This window comes from Chaetodon trifascialis, chromosome 2 (assembly GCF_039877785.1).
Source record: "Chaetodon trifascialis isolate fChaTrf1 chromosome 2, fChaTrf1.hap1, whole genome shotgun sequence".
Lineage (NCBI taxonomy): Eukaryota > Metazoa > Chordata > Actinopteri > Chaetodontiformes > Chaetodontidae > Chaetodon > Chaetodon trifascialis.
In genome coordinates, this window is record NC_092057.1 from 23,323,149 (window position 1) to 23,340,355 (window position 17,207).

At 42.7% G+C, this 17,207-nt stretch overlaps 2 protein-coding genes across 2 annotated transcripts in view; both read left to right on the plus strand.

The window, feature by feature from the left end:
* rnf38 (ring finger protein 38) overlaps positions 1–17,207 on the plus strand; it is a 119,828-nt gene that overhangs the window by 77,935 nt on the left and 24,686 nt on the right. The gene's annotated exons all lie outside the window — the stretch shown is intronic.
* Positions 1,159–16,865, plus strand: ppp1r12c (protein phosphatase 1, regulatory subunit 12C). The gene is made up of 20 exons (XM_070973834.1): positions 1,159–1,514; positions 2,939–3,113; positions 3,222–3,352; positions 4,470–4,588; positions 7,197–7,356; positions 7,452–7,596; positions 7,813–7,887; positions 8,019–8,098; positions 8,366–8,478; positions 8,571–8,638; positions 9,315–9,445; positions 9,836–9,923; positions 11,197–11,314; positions 12,179–12,300; positions 13,767–13,819; positions 14,096–14,135; positions 14,349–14,453; positions 14,810–14,860; positions 15,194–15,244; positions 15,655–16,865. The coding sequence occupies exons 1-20, from the start codon at positions 1,306–1,308 to the stop codon at positions 15,739–15,741; spliced, it is 2,121 nt and encodes a 706-aa protein (XP_070829935.1). The 5' UTR covers positions 1,159–1,305; the 3' UTR covers positions 15,742–16,865.

Genomic DNA, 17,207 nt, shown 5'->3' on the forward strand with positions numbered 1-17,207 from the left:
TATGTGGCGAGGGCTGGATGGGGAGAGGTGGGCCTGAAGGCCACCAAAATGCAGCCACTCAACAATGCCACCTGGGCTCAACCAATACCCAGGTTCTACACAGGCCACACAGGTTTGTTAACTGAAATAAGACAGAGACAGTGTTTGAAAACAAAAGTGAATTTATTGATTATTGATTAAAAAGTAGCTGGAAGTATCTGTGCAGGGAGTAACTTCCAGCTAAAATAACTGGGGAGAAGGAAAAGTGGGCTGAGGCCAGCTGTGGGGAGGCAGCCTACTTAAGGGGGTGTTCCAATAGTGCAACTCACCCACCACTCGTGTGCTCACGGCAACCAGCAATCACTGCAAACTGTGCTTCAATATTGTGTTCCTGTGCTCTTACCACTACAAATCTGTGAGGGGAACCGCTACAGTGCCTAGCCCCCACCACAAGCTGGAAACCAGCTAAACTAGGGGAGAAAAAAAAAAAAAAAATCAAACTATACAAGGGGTCATGCCAGTTGGTTCAATCAATAGCCCAGTCATAATGTGCCAACAAGTATCTCAGACATCAGTCATACTGAAGAGTTCAAATAATCCATACCAATACAGGTGCATCGACAAAGCCAACTTGAGAGGGCTAATGTCCAGACCACTCAGGGCCTGAACGCCAAGTGTTCCTGCTACAACTAGGAAGGACTTGCTAGCTAAGCTTTTCTTTCACAACATGGGAACCCAAGTTGTTCTTGTTGGTGGCTTATAACTGATCTATAACAAATTAGATAATTATTTCTGAAACATTAATGAAGTCAGTGTGTGCTTTTAGATCTATCTATCTATCTATCTATCTATCTATCTATCTATCTATCTATCTATCTATCTATCTATCTATCTATCTATCTATCTATCTATCTATCTATCTATCTATGTTTTAAATTGCTTATAAAAGAACCTGCAGAAATAGTTCTAATACTGGTCCAATAGTCCTGTTATTGCCTTCATTGTGGATATTATTAAAATACAACGCTGGTCAGAGTCTCAGGAGAAGCACAATAACAGGACGTGCAGTCGTTATTGTAAACGCATAAAGCCTACCTATTTCAGTATTTCCCCTCTGAGGTCTACTACAGAGCAGCGGTGGTGACGTCACACAGACAAGCCTGAGCGGCTTTGCTCGCTCCCGACGCCAGCGAGCGCGAGCCGAGGCTTCCTCCACATCCAGAGCCAGAGCAAGAACCAGGAAGTGAAAGTACACACATGGAGGGTGTGTCTTTCTCTGCCAGTGAATGTTTTATTTTTTAAAACGCGGTCCTCCTCGGATAAATAATGGGGGACTCGGCGAGGACCAAACGGCGGGAACAGCTGAAGCGCTGGGTCGGCTCTGGCACCGACAGAGCGTCGGCCGTGGCCCGGCGGAGGTGGCGGGGCGATGCCGAGAACGGATCAGGGGAGCCGGAGGCCGAGCTCAACGACCCGACGAGGGACCAACCAGTGTCTGTGAACAGAGATGAAACAAGCCCCCTCCTCAAACGACGGTAAAGAAACGTCTCCTGTAAAACAGCTTTTAATTGATATAGTCAGCTAACAGCTAGCTAGCAGGAGATATCCTAAAGAAGGAATGTAGTGCGTGGGCTTGGAGGGGGGAGGACAAAAATACAGAAACATCTTATAGTACGTTGCACTAACTTGGCCCTGCAGCAGTTAAATTACGTTTACTGTTTAGTGAAGCTCATAATGTTCAGTTCTTGTGGAAACTCTCAGTGGTCAAGTGCCATTTCTTAGGCCCTGTTTTGCAGTGTTTTTTGTTAGCTAACTAGCAAGCAAAGTTAGTGTCAGTCTTGGTGAAGGTCTGCTTGTCCAGCACTGTGACTGCTGTTGGTTTTTATTCATTCATTTTTCAGCCGTTCACACATGTTTTTTTGGGAACTGACATAATTTTACAGAGCTTATTTTCAACCAGTGTATCAACAATACAGGCAGTGACAATCTCTGTTTAAGCTGACATGCTCCTCCTGCTAATTGGTGTTCAGTTTGTTGTATTTGTCTTGTATTACAGTAGATACTGCCTTAGTTTCAGCTCCATCTATCAAAAATGTTGCAACAGTGTAAATATTTCTGATGAAAAGTCATCATTCATGATGACATCAACTGCATTAGCAAAAGGTGTTCACAAGCAAACCCTCACCAACAGAGACTAAAAGACACTGAAAGGTACATTTGTGTGACAGTACAAAATCTATGGCTTCAGAAATGACCATCAAATCCCAGATGATTACCGAATGACTACAAACACCAATGAACTGACCCAACCGTGGAATCAAGGTGTGATCTGGCTAATTTCTTCCCATATGCGTCCATCCTAGTCCAAAAACTATTAATGACACATCATGAGCCACAAGGTTATATTGGGTGACATGCTCCATCAATAACAGCAACATTTGATTTGAGTCAATCCCACGTACATCATCCTGCTGCCTTATATACTAACGAGAACACCAAATCCATGGTGTTGACAATAATCCCTACAAAATACATTCATTCATTTATTCCTGTTGGAGTATCATCTGCTCTCCTCTGCCCAGCTGATTTAGGAAATTATCTTGCCCATTTTAAAAATCCAACTTTATTTGTGACTTGTTTGTGAAGATTATGTCTTGAGTAGGAACAAATGGCCTCGGGCCTGATATGCACAGACAGGGTATGTCTGACAGAAAAATGCCTTGTTGCGCCGGTTTTTATCTTTCAAGGTAACTGTCAACCGACCTTTGTCAAACTATAGATTATCGCCAGTCTTGCCCTGTTTCCTACAGTGCTACTGCAACAGCGCCGTAAGGTGTCTCTTTCTGTCTGCTCCTTGGATGAAACACACAGGTGCTACAAGACATGTTTTTGAATTAGCAAACCAGCTACAACAGCTAACCACTGACACTATCTGGCTTCCTGTATGCTCTGTCTTTAGGAAAAGGGTCAGGTTTGACAGGGCTGCAGAGTTCCTGGCAGCCTGTGCCAGCGGGGACACGGAGGAGGCCCAAGTGATGCTGACAGAGGCCAAAGAGTCCAAAAGGTGGAACGAGGACGACGTGGCAGAAGTTATCAACTGCTCCAATGCAGATGGGATCACTGCTCTCCACCAGGCGAGGCCATTTCTCCCTCTTAGTTGTAACTGAAACATTGGTTGATGCTGAAATAAATGAGAGACATTTGCATTATTTTGTCTTTTTCTTTTCCTCTGTACTACACAGGCCTGCATAGATGGCAGTATGGAGATGGTGTCCTTCCTTTTGGAGCGTAGTGCAAACGTGAACCAGGTTGACAGTGAGGGATGGACGCCGCTGCATGTCGCTGCCTCCTGCGGCTACCCTGACATAGCAGAGTGTGTATAATATGTCTCTACATTTAGCAGAATACAGCAGCGTGACAGCTGTGTAATACAGTACACTTTGCCACTTTGGGGAGGCCAGAATGCAGAGCTGGTGCCAGAGTATTTCTGCATTCAACAATACTAACATTGTTGTCGTGTTTGGCAGGACAACAAGTCAGCTAAAGCATGAGTGGGCTTGCCTGGCACACAAATGTATACAGTTCAAATGATTTACCAATTGCAGAGCTTCCCACAGAACGGCACACCCACGCTTTCTTAAGTTAATTATTAAATAATACCATATATGTAAGGGGAAAATACCTTAATTACCAAGTGCTTTGGGAAAAATAGATAACAGAACAATGAATGCAGCTCCATTGCTTCACATTGTGTCAAACAAACAAAATATAACCGCAGTTCCAGAAATGTTGGGACATTGTAAAATGTAAATAAAACTAATTTGTCAATCCTTTTGACATATATTGTATTGTATATATCAGCAACACCCAGAAATGCTGCTGACTTCTCTGGGCCCGAGCTCATCTCAGATGGACTGAGGCAAAGTGGAAAAATGTGCTGTGGTCTGATGAGTCCACATTTCAAATTGTTTTTGGAAATCATGGACATTGTGTCCTCTGGGCTTAAGAGCAAAAGCACCATCCCGATTGTTACCAGCAGAATACCGGCTTGGCTCTATAGTAAAAGAGTGTGGGCACGGGAGTGGCCTGCCTGCAGTTCAGACCTGTCTCCTGTTGAAAACGTGAGGCACATTATGAAGAACAAAACACAGCAATGGAGACCCCAGACTGTTGAGCGACCTAAGTCGTATTTCAAGCAAGAATAGCAAAGAATTCCACTTTCAATCTTTCAAACTTCAACCATTTCCAGACGCTTACTGCAGTTCAAAGAAAGGGGGACGTACCACAGTGGTAAACATGCCCACCTCTTCATGTTTTTGCAACACATTGCCGCCTGGTGGTCTTGATATGAAGATTGAATATATTGACACCCCAAACACAGATAATATCCTACTATTAGGTGTGCTGTATTTGGAGGTGGTTGTTCATGTATATATGATGTATTCATTGCTGATGTTCAGTGGATTCTCACTCTTTCAATATTTTGTTAGTTTCCTGTTGCAGCAGGGTGCGTCTCTCTCTGCTGTGAACTGTGATGGTGACGTTCCTCTGGACATTGCTCTGGATGAGACCACTGAGTCCCTTCTCCAGGATTACACTCTGAGACAGGGTGAGTGCTGTTCTTTGACAACTACGCACCCCTTTTAAAATGACGTTTCATCATTCGTTTGAGCTTAATCTGTGGCAACACATCATTCTTTCCAGAGCATGTTCTGTTGAATTAGCAGTTTTTGTTATACGTTTATGTATGTTTACTGAGCTGAATAGAAACACCCTCATGGGTATTGTATTACCAGTGCTGGATAAGGTATGAAGAAGTGTCCAAGCCTGCATTACAGTTTGTGTTTTTCTCCGCATAGTTCACTTCCACGTTGCGTGACACAAGTGCGTTGGTGTCCTTCCCAGATTCACAGTGACCACAGTCTGTTGCTTTGAATATCTTTTTGATCATTTAATGTAATCTCCTCTTGTCCAATTATGATTATGAATATATTGATATTGGAAAATATTCCTCGTAATGTCTTGATTATGATTTCAACCATGTCATGTAGTCATGCTTTGAACATCATTGATGATGGTGGGCCTTGATTTGCAGTTGGTTGGATGTCAGAGGATTTCGGCAGGGTACTGCTTGAAGTGAATTAGTTGGTATACGTTGATGGATCACGACAGAAGGCAAAATGTCTATAGCTGTTCCAAACAGCCACACTTGAAGGTGGAGTGAAAGATGGCCCTCAGAGAGAATGGGGGGGACACATGATAATTGTTTATTATGGTAATAGTGCACATTATCATGTCATCCTTTCCTGAAAGGCATTCATAGAGTTGCACTTAGGGCTGGGAGATATGGCTGAAACCTGTGTCATGATATAAGTGTTTTATATTGGTCGATATCAATAATCATTGATATTTTTATGCCCTGTTTAAAATAAGGACCATGAGAAAAATACATTCAATTTAAACATTTTTATTTTAAATTTAACCTTCCTCTGATTATAATCCCCTCAGCTATCAAGGCAGAAAGGAAAGGAAATGTCAACACAACCATGGAAAAAACCTCAAATAATAAATGTAAATAAAAGTGTAAAAATGTAAACAGAGAGAAACCTGAGAACTTTTTTCTGCAGGTTTAGTGCAGAAAGTTCACAAGCTGATTCACCTTCTGCTGAATAAAATGTTTTCAAATATGTGCAGTGTTTTGTAAACATAGCAGAAACTGAGGTAGACCTGACATCTGTAACATACAAACAAACAAACAAACAAACAAACATGATAGACAGTACAGTAAGACTGACTGAACTATAAAACCAGCCTAGACATATGAACAACTTTAGTCACTCTTCTTACTCTAAACATACATGAACTATTCAATTATATTTTTATGGCAAGTGTGTTTAAAAAAAAAAAAAAAAAAAAAAACCGCACGTGTAAGAGATGTTTATAATCTGTCTTCTCCTCAGTGCTCAGTGAAGCATGTCTTTAGCTATATGATATGCCACTGCCTCCGTTACGTCTTCGTGCCTTTTAGATGATTTGTCATCAGGCACTGAAGCAGATACCTCTGCATGGTGGTCAGCTGCTTGTGCGGTGGGGCTGCGGTTGCAGATGTTGGTGAATATGGCTGCATTCCAAAGAGTGAGCGTGGCTAAGGTGGTTAAATAAGTTTGTGGTATTATTGGTCTTGGTGGGGACGACAGTCTTGCATAAGTTACAGACCACATTGGTCTGACTACGGTCCGACTTATAAAATCCAAACAACTGCCATACTGGTGAGCTGACTTTCCCTGTTTTATTGACAACTTCTTTGCTTGCTGCAGCGCTCACTTTCTATTTCTCATCTCGCTCCCTGCGAAGAATCAAACACGAGACAACGAGATAGCGCAACCTAACTTGATACTGTTATGTGATTGGCGTGTTAGCGTGTCTCTCTCACTGATCAGTGATTACTCCCTACGTTGCTCGGTTACCTGAAAGCGAGTGCCTTTGTTCATACAACCAACCTTGCTGTGCAGCTTCTGGTTTCTTTCAATGAAGAAAAAAAATTATCGAATGCTTTATCGAACGCATTTTTTATTGATATTGATTACGTGTCTATCGCGAGACATATCATTATCGTTTTATCGCCCACCCAAGTTGCACTTGTTTGTGCATAAAGTTTCAAAAGCAGTTGAAAGACTGAAAACAACCTTAAAAGAGAAGTTCAAACCCTGCTTCTAAGAGGAAGCACAGCAGTTAGTACAGATGTACCAATATGGCATTTCACAGCTGATAACAATAACCGTCAATTGTCTGTTTGTTGTGACTGATACCAAGATGATAACAGATGAAAATGAATCTTACAAATCAGCGAAAATGTGAAGTTGAAAAAGAATATCTATTTTTAGCTTCAAAGTCTACAAGAATAAAACTGAATTCAAATTCAGCCCTCAAGCAAATAGTGACCAACACAAAAAGTGAGAGGCAAAAATACACACATCTGAACTGGTTTACAAGTGTCACTAATCCACAGCAAAGGCTCCGTATGATGAGATTGATGAGATTATCAGCTTACATTCCAATATTGGAACAACTATTGACCAATAATATATCGGCCCCCAATACATTGTTCATGCCTAATCGTTAGCTAAATGGAAGCACCCTGAATGTATGTGTCTCATGCTGTACAGACACAGAGAAAACAATGACGCATATATTTGAAATGTTCTTTTGGTGTCCAGGTGTGGACTTGGAGGCAGCCAAGCGACTGGAAGAAGAGCAGATCATGACAGATGCCCGGACCTGGCTGAATGAGGGCCCACCCGCTGATATACGACACCCCAGGACTGGGGCCACCCCACTGCATGTGGCTGCTGCCAAAGGCTACATAGAGGCCCTTAAGTAAGAGTCTCCTGATGTTTTTTCAGGATGTCCGTGTTTATCATGCACAGTCTCATGCAGTTCTGCTGCTGTCACCTTGCTGCTCTGTTGTTCAGGATATTGTGTCAGTGCGGGATGGATGTGTCAGCTATGGACTTTGATGGCTGGACGCCTCTCCACGCTGCAGCACACTGGGGTCAGGGGGAGGCCTGTCGCATTCTGGCTGAACAGTTGTGCAACATGGAGGCCCGCAGCAATGCGGTGAGGCCCAAAAAAATAATACTTGTAAATACAAACTATGTCCAGTCTGTTCTTTCATTTACAGGAAGAACATTTATCATAACATTTGATGAAATTTGGTCTTTTATTTGGATTTACAGTATTTTGTAATACTGTAAATCCTACATCATGTTTTTCATGTTGTTTTCAGTTTCATTTTCCTTATGTTGTGTCATCTCTATGAAATGAACTTTGCAGGGTCAGACTCCGTTTGATGTTGCTGATGAAAGTGTTGAGGAGCTCCTGGAGGAGTTATCACAGAAACAAGCCAATGTGAGAACGTGTTTTTATTCACCTGCTACTCTATACATTTACTTCACATAAATTACAAGAACACTGAGCTCTCTCTCTCTCTCTCTCTCTCTCTCTCTCTCTCTCTCTCTCTCTCTCTCTCTCTCTCTCAGTGGCGTAATGAACAGTCCATATTGGACAGGCAAAACCAGCAAGGCTCCACAGCTGCAAATGCACAAAACAAACGGCGGAGGTTAGTATCCATCTGTAACATCTGCAACTCATCCTGAATTTATTACATTATTCTCAAATGTTCCTTCCTGTGAACACGTCAGGCAGTTTTCCCTGACAGGTATTAAGCCTAATAGTTATAGAATAGGACCCGGTCTGGACCTGATTGGCTGTATAAAGTGGGAATCCAAACCCGTACAGGTCCTGGGTTGGTTCTCAGATCCTTGGGGTCAGATCTACCCCTGAAGACCTCTGTCTCAGTGCTAACATCTGTCCACATGTCTTCCAGGAGCTCAGTGTGCAGGATGAGCAGTAAAGACAAGATGAACGTGCAGGACCAGTCTAAAGAGAGGGGTGTTTCAGGAGGCCTCGAGCTGAGTGAGGAGAAGGAGAGCAGCCCTGGTAAACCAGCCGCTGTGTTAACAGTCTGACTCAAAGTACTACATACTCCGTGATTGTGCTGACTCCAAAAGATGCTGGTTCTCTTTTCTCAGAAAGCTCCACCGTTTCCAGTCCAGACACAGAGAGTGTGACTGCATCCACAGTCAGCCCCGCTGACACGGTACGAATCACACAGTATGATCCATTGTGTCATGTATGCAACAGCTTTCTTTCTTGCTAAGTGTTGTTAGATACATTATGATGGTACAATGCAGAAAAGTTGGATGGAAAAGACAAAATGTCAATTTGGGCTCTCAAACAAGTCATGAAAACATTTTTTTTTAAATAAGTTATCTGCTTTCTGCTGTGTATTGATGGAGAAATGCACTTTCAGTTAGGCATATACAAAAATCCAAATGGCTTTCATACACACATGATGTAAAGAACAAAGAATGAAGGAGAACGACATTCTCAATATCAGGAAATCAGAAAAAAGCCTGAAGCTGGTATGTATAATGCAATTTCAAAACCAATGGCAGTAACAAACATGTATACATGTGTTTCAGTCTGAATACTAATCAGTTCAAGTAATCTGGGTGTTTCAGCCCACATGACTGCCTACATACCCAGCATTTCAAGAGAGGTTTTGGACACACCCCTGACAAAGACATGTCGAAATTTCAGATGTGAAGGCTTTTGGTATGGATTAAAGCATGGCAGATAAAAAGACTAACTTGAACTGTATGCTGGCATTAATTATGTTTCCCCACTGGGGCAGTAAATCTAAATTTTAATTGGCAACAGTTGATTACAGTTTAAGTGCTGGCCTTTTTTTCCGTGTGTATTATGTGGTTCAGACACTAGAGGAGAAAGATGATGAGGAGAAGGAGCAGGACAGGGCAAACCGCACTGCCAGAGTCCAACCCACTCTTCAGACAAGGGATGCCACGGCTGAGAGCCCCAACACCCCCAACGCTGACAGGCGCAAGTAAGAAACAACACAGTGTTTTTTAAACACAAAAAGCATTGCTCTATGTTGTACCCGAACAGCTCTGTGATTCTTCAAAACAGTTTCCTTCTTTGGTTTCATACAGATGCATAGTACACAATGATGGTTCAAATGTATATAATATTTTAGAAGAGATGTACGTAGAGACGTACTTTTTTTTATTATCACTACACAAACATACACACACTACATGCACACGCCATGCTTTGTGAAATTATTTCTCCGCATTTGATCCATCCTGGAATGTCCTTCCTCTGCGGTATGGTGGAGGACATGCCCCCAGCGCCCACAGCGGGAATCGAACCTGGGACCTTCTAGCTGTGAGGCGACAAATTGTGTAATATATGGGTTGTGTGTGTGTGTGTGTAGGTTCCAGGCTCCAGTCAGAGATGAAGAGTCTGAGTCTCAGAGGAAAGCTCGCTCTCGGCTGATGCGGCAGTCTCGTCGCTCCACACAGGTACTGCTTTGTGGGGATGGTGGATGGGTATAGTCAGGATTTTATGGTACTAGTACTATCGATACTCTTGGCGGTTCTTTTTAATACTGTACAAAAAAAAAAAGTTAGAACAGTATTTTTAATCCTATTCATGCAACATGCAAAAGTCCTGCTAAAGTCTCTTTCTTCTATGAGTTACAGACATAAACACACATCTTGTCCTGAGTCTTAACTTGTTGAATGAGTGTGCAAACAAACATTCACCGGGGAAGAGTGCACTATTTATGCCAGTTTGCAGGCTAGATAGCTAATTAGCTGCACAGCTGCAGTGCATTAAACAGCATGTAAACGTACCTGCAGATGTCACTTGGGTCCAGTTAGATGCTAGTGTGGTCCTCACTCTTCAGTACCACCAACTGTTTGCCCCTGACACGTACAATACTACACACATTTGTTTTCTTTGACTGTCGTTCCCTACGGTCTATCACAGACATCCTGCCAGCTGCTGTCAATCAAACACTGACACGCTCCTCCAGCCAGATGAGATGTAAAAGAGCATTTCTGATAGTTCCCCCCAACCTTTTCCTTCCTTGTTAATACTAAAAAAATTATTCAAAATTTAAAAAGCACATTGGCGTATTATTATTTTCAACGATAGAAAGGGATGACTAAATGGACTTGTGGGTTCAGAACTAGGTTTTAGGGGGCATCCATACGGTTTACAAAGGGGTCCAAATTCAATGTGTCTTCACAATCATTTGTACTCAATTCGGTTTTCTGTGTGTCTGTTCAGCAAAAAGGAGATCTGGAATCATTCAGTCACTGTGTAAATCAGTCACACACTTTTCACTGCGCTGCTCACTGCTGCTGTGGGTATCAGAGGATATATGAACTCACATGATATGATACTCACATGTGACTGCTAAAGCCAACCAGGTTTTATTACCTTTTATTGACTGAAGCACTGCTCCACCAGCCTGCAGTGTAACAGTGTCACTACTGTGTGTAAGAAGTGCAAATGTTAAGGACAATTAAACATTTGAGCAAACAGATTACTGTGTTATGATACTGACAGACAGCTAACCTGCCTGAACACAGTTTGGATTAGAGTGAATCATTTACTGAGTAATGAGGACTTCAGTGACTGAGTGCTGCATTGTGCTGCACACCTGTGTACTGCGTTGCTGTCTTTTCATTCTTGATGGAGATACGGCATATCTATATCAAGAAACTGCAGAGTTCTTAGTGCAACGTAAGGCCTCTGAGTGGTTTTGTTTTTGCTGTGCGCTGGCAGGGTGTGACTCTGACAGACTTGAAAGAAGCAGAGAAGACTGTGGCTAAAGCTGCAGATCCACCGCCTCGCAATATCCAGCCTGTCAGCCCCATAGTTTCTGTCACGCCTGCTGAAAGAGGTGAGTGAGGATGAAATGCTCTGAAATACATTGATCACAGATTCCATAGATCCCACTTCTGTTGTTTTATCAAGTATATTCATTTTTGCAGACGGATGTCTTTCAAGTCAGGGTAGCAAACAGAACATTGATGGTCATGAAGCATGGCCGATATTGTCAGCTGATTGGTTTCTGAATATAAATCTGCCACTAAGTAACAAGAAACTTCAGTGCAGAAAAGAAATGGCAGGTAATCTGGAAACAGTTGTCATTGCTATTACATAGTGTATCCACCAAAGAGCACTGACCAGTCAGGCCGTGTGCATCGAGTCTTGCCCCTGTTTACTGTAACACACGACTACCAAATATAAATATGATGTCAATTTTGGGTGGAGTGCTCTTCAGTATAGTTTAGAAAGGAAGTGAAGTTTCTCACATGGGCTCTAAGGGCTACTACTGCAGAACGTGGAGCATTCGGTGTGGTTTATTCGGCAGTGTGGCTACTGCATACTCATATTGTTGAGTTGTGTACACTTTACATACACAGTACACAGTTCTCAAACTCCACCCTTGTTTGTTTGTTTTTTTGATGGGGAACTGAACATTTCCCCATCTGATATATCTGATTGACACCATGCTTAGATAAACCAGCGTGTTAACCCAAGCTCACAAGGCCAAAAACAGCATTTCCTCCATGTTAACCGAACTCACTGCTCTCAGGCCTCAACTTGTTTGCCTCATCCTCACTGAAACAAGTGGGTTTCTTAGCTGTTATTATTTGTTCTCCTTTGGTTCTCCACAGCGGCATGAGACATGGCTGGTTAGATTTTTGACTAAAGCAAAAGTCCTTCAGGAGTGTTTTCAGCGGGTGTCTGTGTGTTTCAGATACAGATCCGGTGAGGCAGGAGGAGCCGGAGGAGTTGACAGAGAAGCGTCTGGGAGTGAAGGAGAGGAGGAGAGGGAGGAAGGAGAGACGCTCAACTGGCATCGTTCACCTAGGTGGAGAGGTAAGACAGACACAGCCTTGGACCATCACAAACCTGACACAGAGCTCACTGCCAATCAGGTAGATGACCTGTGTTCCACAGGCCAAAGCAAAGATTTTATTTACTGCAACAAGCTGCCTTTATTAAACTGTCTCCCTCATTCTTTCATATATGCTGCAACGTGTGAGTACTAAAAGTAAGAGGGAGGACTGCCAAACCACTTCCTCTTTGTCGTGATGTAACTGAAAATTTAAGACACACAGTTCTGATAAATGATGAGAATTTTGCTGACTGGAAGTGACAATTGCCCTTACTAGTAAAGTGTCTGCAAGACTGATGTGTGTCACTGTTCTAATACAAAATGAACTTTAGCTCTTAAACCGCCAACAACCTGCCAGTGGGTCCGTCATTACAAACTCAGGCCAGTGACAGATATGCCAGGCTGGAGCCACAGGTTTGAGTGTTTGAGGATCAGTCTGGATATCAAACACCTTCAACGAACGGATACAGAGTATGTAGGATGAGGTTATTTTAACAACTTTAAAGCTACTTTATATGAAACAAATGCAAAATGTTACAGCAGCTTAAGCTTAAGTATGAGAAGTAGCTTTCAGTCTGGTGAGGTAACAGTGTTCCCTCTATAATTGCACCCCCCCCCCCCCCCCCATCAGGCCAAAAAACAGCACCAAACATCCATTCATAGGCAAATTAGTGATTTACATTTTGGGGGGCCTCTGTGCAGCGCTGGGAAACTCGACGTGCCACTACCAGTGTTTCCCTTTATTCACTCTGCAGCGACATCAGCGCTGCCTGATCATCCTCTGCTGTTGGGTTTGGGGTTCTGTTTCACCCTGCACACACACACACACAGAAGCACAGGAGAGACTCAGAATCAGTCACATTGTAACATAGGAGGCAGTTTGGCTTTGGGTGCTCTGATTCATTTGGCACACACCAGGGATAATTTTGTGGTAATGAAAAGTCAACTCCTGGTGTTTGCTCTTAGTGTTTTTCACCACTGTTTTGGAAGAAGGAAATAACAGGATTAACGGGCGAATCAGCTTTAAAAGCGACATATTTGTCAAAAGTGTTGAATTTGAGACAGAATTGGGTATGGGGGTAGAATGAGTGTTAGCCTAGCCTGCCTGCTACCACCCCATGGGGACAAGATGCAGGTCCTTGTAATGTAAATCATTAAATTCCAGGATGAAGACTGGAATTAGGTTTAAGCAAGTAGTGGTTATGGTTATGGTTATGGTCATGATTAGGGTAAGTCTCCAGGAAATGAATGTAAGCCTATGTAGTGTCCCCAAAAGTGACAGAAACACGATGTGTGTGTGTGAACATCACTTAGGGAGGCATCAGATTTCTGTGAAACAATCTGCCCTGTGGTGTGTATTGTTTTTTCAGATTTGAGGTGCGAGTGAAGTGATATTGTAACTGTAGAGCTGTAGAGGTGACAGTGTGAACCTTTTTTTTTCCTTCAGATTGACGATGACGATGTTCCTTCGGATGACACAAACAGTAACAGTACTTCCAGGTGAGTGTTTTGACTTTCCTGTGTTTGCTTCCAGTTCCATTTTGTGAAGCTGTTCGGTTGAGGGTCTCATGAGAGAGCCGCAGAGGAGGACCGTTTGAAAACATTTCACTGTGTACTTTGAATTTGGATGTGCACCTGCTGGTTTGTCCTAAGTCAAAAAATGTAGCATTATTTCCAGAACATGAAGAGAGATTTGTCGATTTTAAATGTATAGTCGTGTGCTGGTGTGGAGGATTTTCTGTCAGGCCTTTAAACGTGTCCCATGTGTCTCTGCAGTGAGTGTCAGCTGGGAGATTTGTCTGGTGACTACAGAACGGTACGTGTCTGACCCTCGTCTCACATTCCTGAAAAACAAACCTGAGGGTAGAAAGTGGCTTAAAGCTGAGATCTAGACAAACCAGGACAGGAATGATATCTGACTGGCTCCAGAGAGAAATGAGCAGAAACCCCCCGGAGGCTGCGCTGAAGCAGCAACCAGGCTTTTATCTTCAGGTTCTGATGGTGCGTGTATGTGTGTGTGTCCCTCTAGCTGTACTTCAAGGTACTGCAGGAGAACTTGGCTCTGAAGGACAAGCTGCAGGAGATGGAGCTGCTCCTCAGCCAAAACAAAGTGGAGCTGGAGCGACTCCGACAGGTTCGGCAGGTTTGCTGTGTATCTGACCTTTTAAGTGTGTGTGTGTGTGTTTGTGTGTGTGTGTGTGTCACATTATGAACAGAGGGATGCTACGTGAGCACCGATGTTTGTCTGAGTCAGCCTTAACAAGTCCAGTGTGTAAAAGTGGACAGCAGGACAAATCAATAGTTGTTTTGTGTTTGATTTTCTTATGTTATTTAACGTCAGTCAAAAACTTGTCAATCAGAAACTTCATTTCTTAAGTGTCAAAGTTGAGAGTTTCTGTTTGTTAGTTCGATTCCACTTGTCAGTATTGTTGCGTAGCTCTGCAGTCACCTGTATGAAAGTGCTAAACGAGGTGTTTGTCTCTGTGGCAGAGTCAAGAGAGCAGCACAGAGAGACCGGCTCTGCTGGAACTGGACAGATTTGTAAGTCTGATTTTTCACCGTCTCTGTCTTCCAGGAACAGCCCTCCTGTCCTGTACACATAAATAATGACATGAACTGTACAGAGTTTTACGTGTCACAACAAATTGAAATGCATCCCAGCTTGTTTTCTCAGTCCGTGAGTAGACGATACATCTGCTCTCTGCACTCACTTTGCAAGGCGTGATAAAATGTAAGACCAGAGAACGGCTGGGTGTCAATGACTCTACAAGTTCAGCGGAGCATGAACTCATGGTGTCAGAAACAATGGACGACCTGCACACGGTTCTATAAATAACAGCAACCAGTTTGTGACGTTGAAACTGTTGTTCACAGGAGAAGTTGGCCCTCCAGAGGAAAGCAGTGGAACTGGAGGATGAGCTAAAGGTACAGACGTTCGCTTCAACACTGACAACTGACTGCACTCCATGAGCTCGATTGTATTCATTTGACAGTAGCAAGCAATGCAGCGTTCAGGTTAAAACCTCAGAGTAGAAAGAAATGTTGTTATTGGATGTAAAATACATCCAATGTGGATGTGTTACTCAGGTAGCAGGTAAGGCATCATGTGAGGTGTCACATGAATAGGAAGAAGGAAACATTTGTTCATTTTGCTGATTTGAACTGAGACAAACGATAACTTCATCACGCACCTGGCATCGCTCTAGTTTAGCTGAACCCATTCACTGACCCACTGATTTCTGGAACAGTTTTCACATTGCTGAATTGTCTCAACCGTTTCGATTTGAAGGAGTGGAAAAAGCTAAAAACACCAATGTTTCATGATGTTTCTGTAGGTTCTGGGGGACCTCAGAACAGACAACCAGAGGCTCAAGGATGAGAACGCCGCCCTCATTCGAGTCATCAGCAAACTCTCAAGATGAGCCTTAAAAAAGCCGACGCGGAGATAAAAAGTATTACATTCTTCTTTTGCCCAATTCAGACGACACAAAGCAGAAAGGGAGACGGCAGCATCGAACACCTGCACAGCACATTCAACAGTAACTGGAACAGTGTACAGTTTTCAGGGTTATTAGCCTGTTTGGGCCTTTATGTTTTGGCAAATCTACTGTATAACAAGCTGAACTGCACCTCCTGTGGAGTGACAGGAGGTTCCTGCTCACATCCACTTTTATATTAGGTTTTTATTGTTGTATTTTTTTTAACTGGAATATTTTAATGTGCTTTGCTTCTCTGATACTTTGTATAAAATCTGTATTGAGAGACTTAAAGCTATGCACAGTGTGAGCTCAGAGTAATGTTTTAGAGTGCTTTCTTGACCTCTGAAGGGGTGGAGATGTAAAAAAAGGTCAGGTGTAGGGGGGTTACTAGAAAAAGACAAAAAACAAACTTAAATGTGCCAAAAACTAGCCCCAGTTTTGCATGTCCTTTGGGGGAAAACTCCAAGTGGTCAGTGTTCTCAGGATGAGTTTTGGGTCGATGCTTTCTGTTTTGGCTGACTGCTGTAAAGGTGGACCAAATTTGCATGCTCCTCTGAATGTATATTTAATATGTATATTTATGTACAGGGCCCATCTGTCCTGACAGTGATGTAAAGGCGTGGTCATATAGTCTCTGTTGTAAAAAGGACAGCTAGCTTTGGGCGCCGATCGTGGACATCAGGCACAGCTCGTGATGAGAGGGCTTTTTACAGGAACTGTTACAAACGACACATCTTTCAAGAGGTTTAGGAGAGTGCATGCTCTATCTTTAGTACTGTACGTCAGTAGAAATTTCACTTTGCCATTTTGACTGGACGCTTCTGAAAGCGACGACCAGTAAGCTACAGTAAGTATTCACCCTGTGATGGACGGCTGTTTGTTTTTATTGGACAGGCCAGATGGATCAGCTCTTGAATGTTTACTCCAATTTTAAAGAAGAAACTGCATGTCAAATTGTATTTTGATGCTGTGCCTTTCAATAGACATTTCTAAGTGATATTTCTATTTTGCTTTGGTAAACGTACACTGATAAGTATAAAATACAGTATGGGCTTAAATTACTCTGGCTCTGTCATCCATTATCCTTATTTCATTTTTTTTCCCCTAGTGACAGTATGATATTTTAAAAGTTTATAACTATGACCACATAAACTATTTAAACTATAACGTTTCAGATGTTATCTGATTGCATATCTGTCCTACTGGTGAAAATGGAGGCCAATAAGTAACGAGAAACTGCATTATAGAAAGGGCAGAAATTCAGAGGTAATAGAGAAAATGTGAATTTGTGAAATTTCAAGGGAACCTGGAACGATAACCTGACAAAACAGATCCAACATTTCCCATAATTCAACACAACAGCATCTTTTCATGAGACACTGCTTGTCTAATAAATGCCTCCATCTCTC

Coding starts and splice junctions, on each gene's coding strand:
- ppp1r12c (XM_070973834.1), top strand. CDS start 1,306: ATGGGGGACTCGGCGAGGACCAAACGGCGGGAACAGCTGAAGCGCTGG. Junction 12,301..13,766: donor TCGTTCACCTAGGTGGAGAG/GTAAGACAGACA, acceptor TTTTTCCTTCAG/ATTGACGATGACGATGTTCC. Junction 14,861..15,193: donor TGCTGGAACTGGACAGATTT/GTAAGTCTGATT, acceptor TGTTGTTCACAG/GAGAAGTTGGCCCTCCAGAG.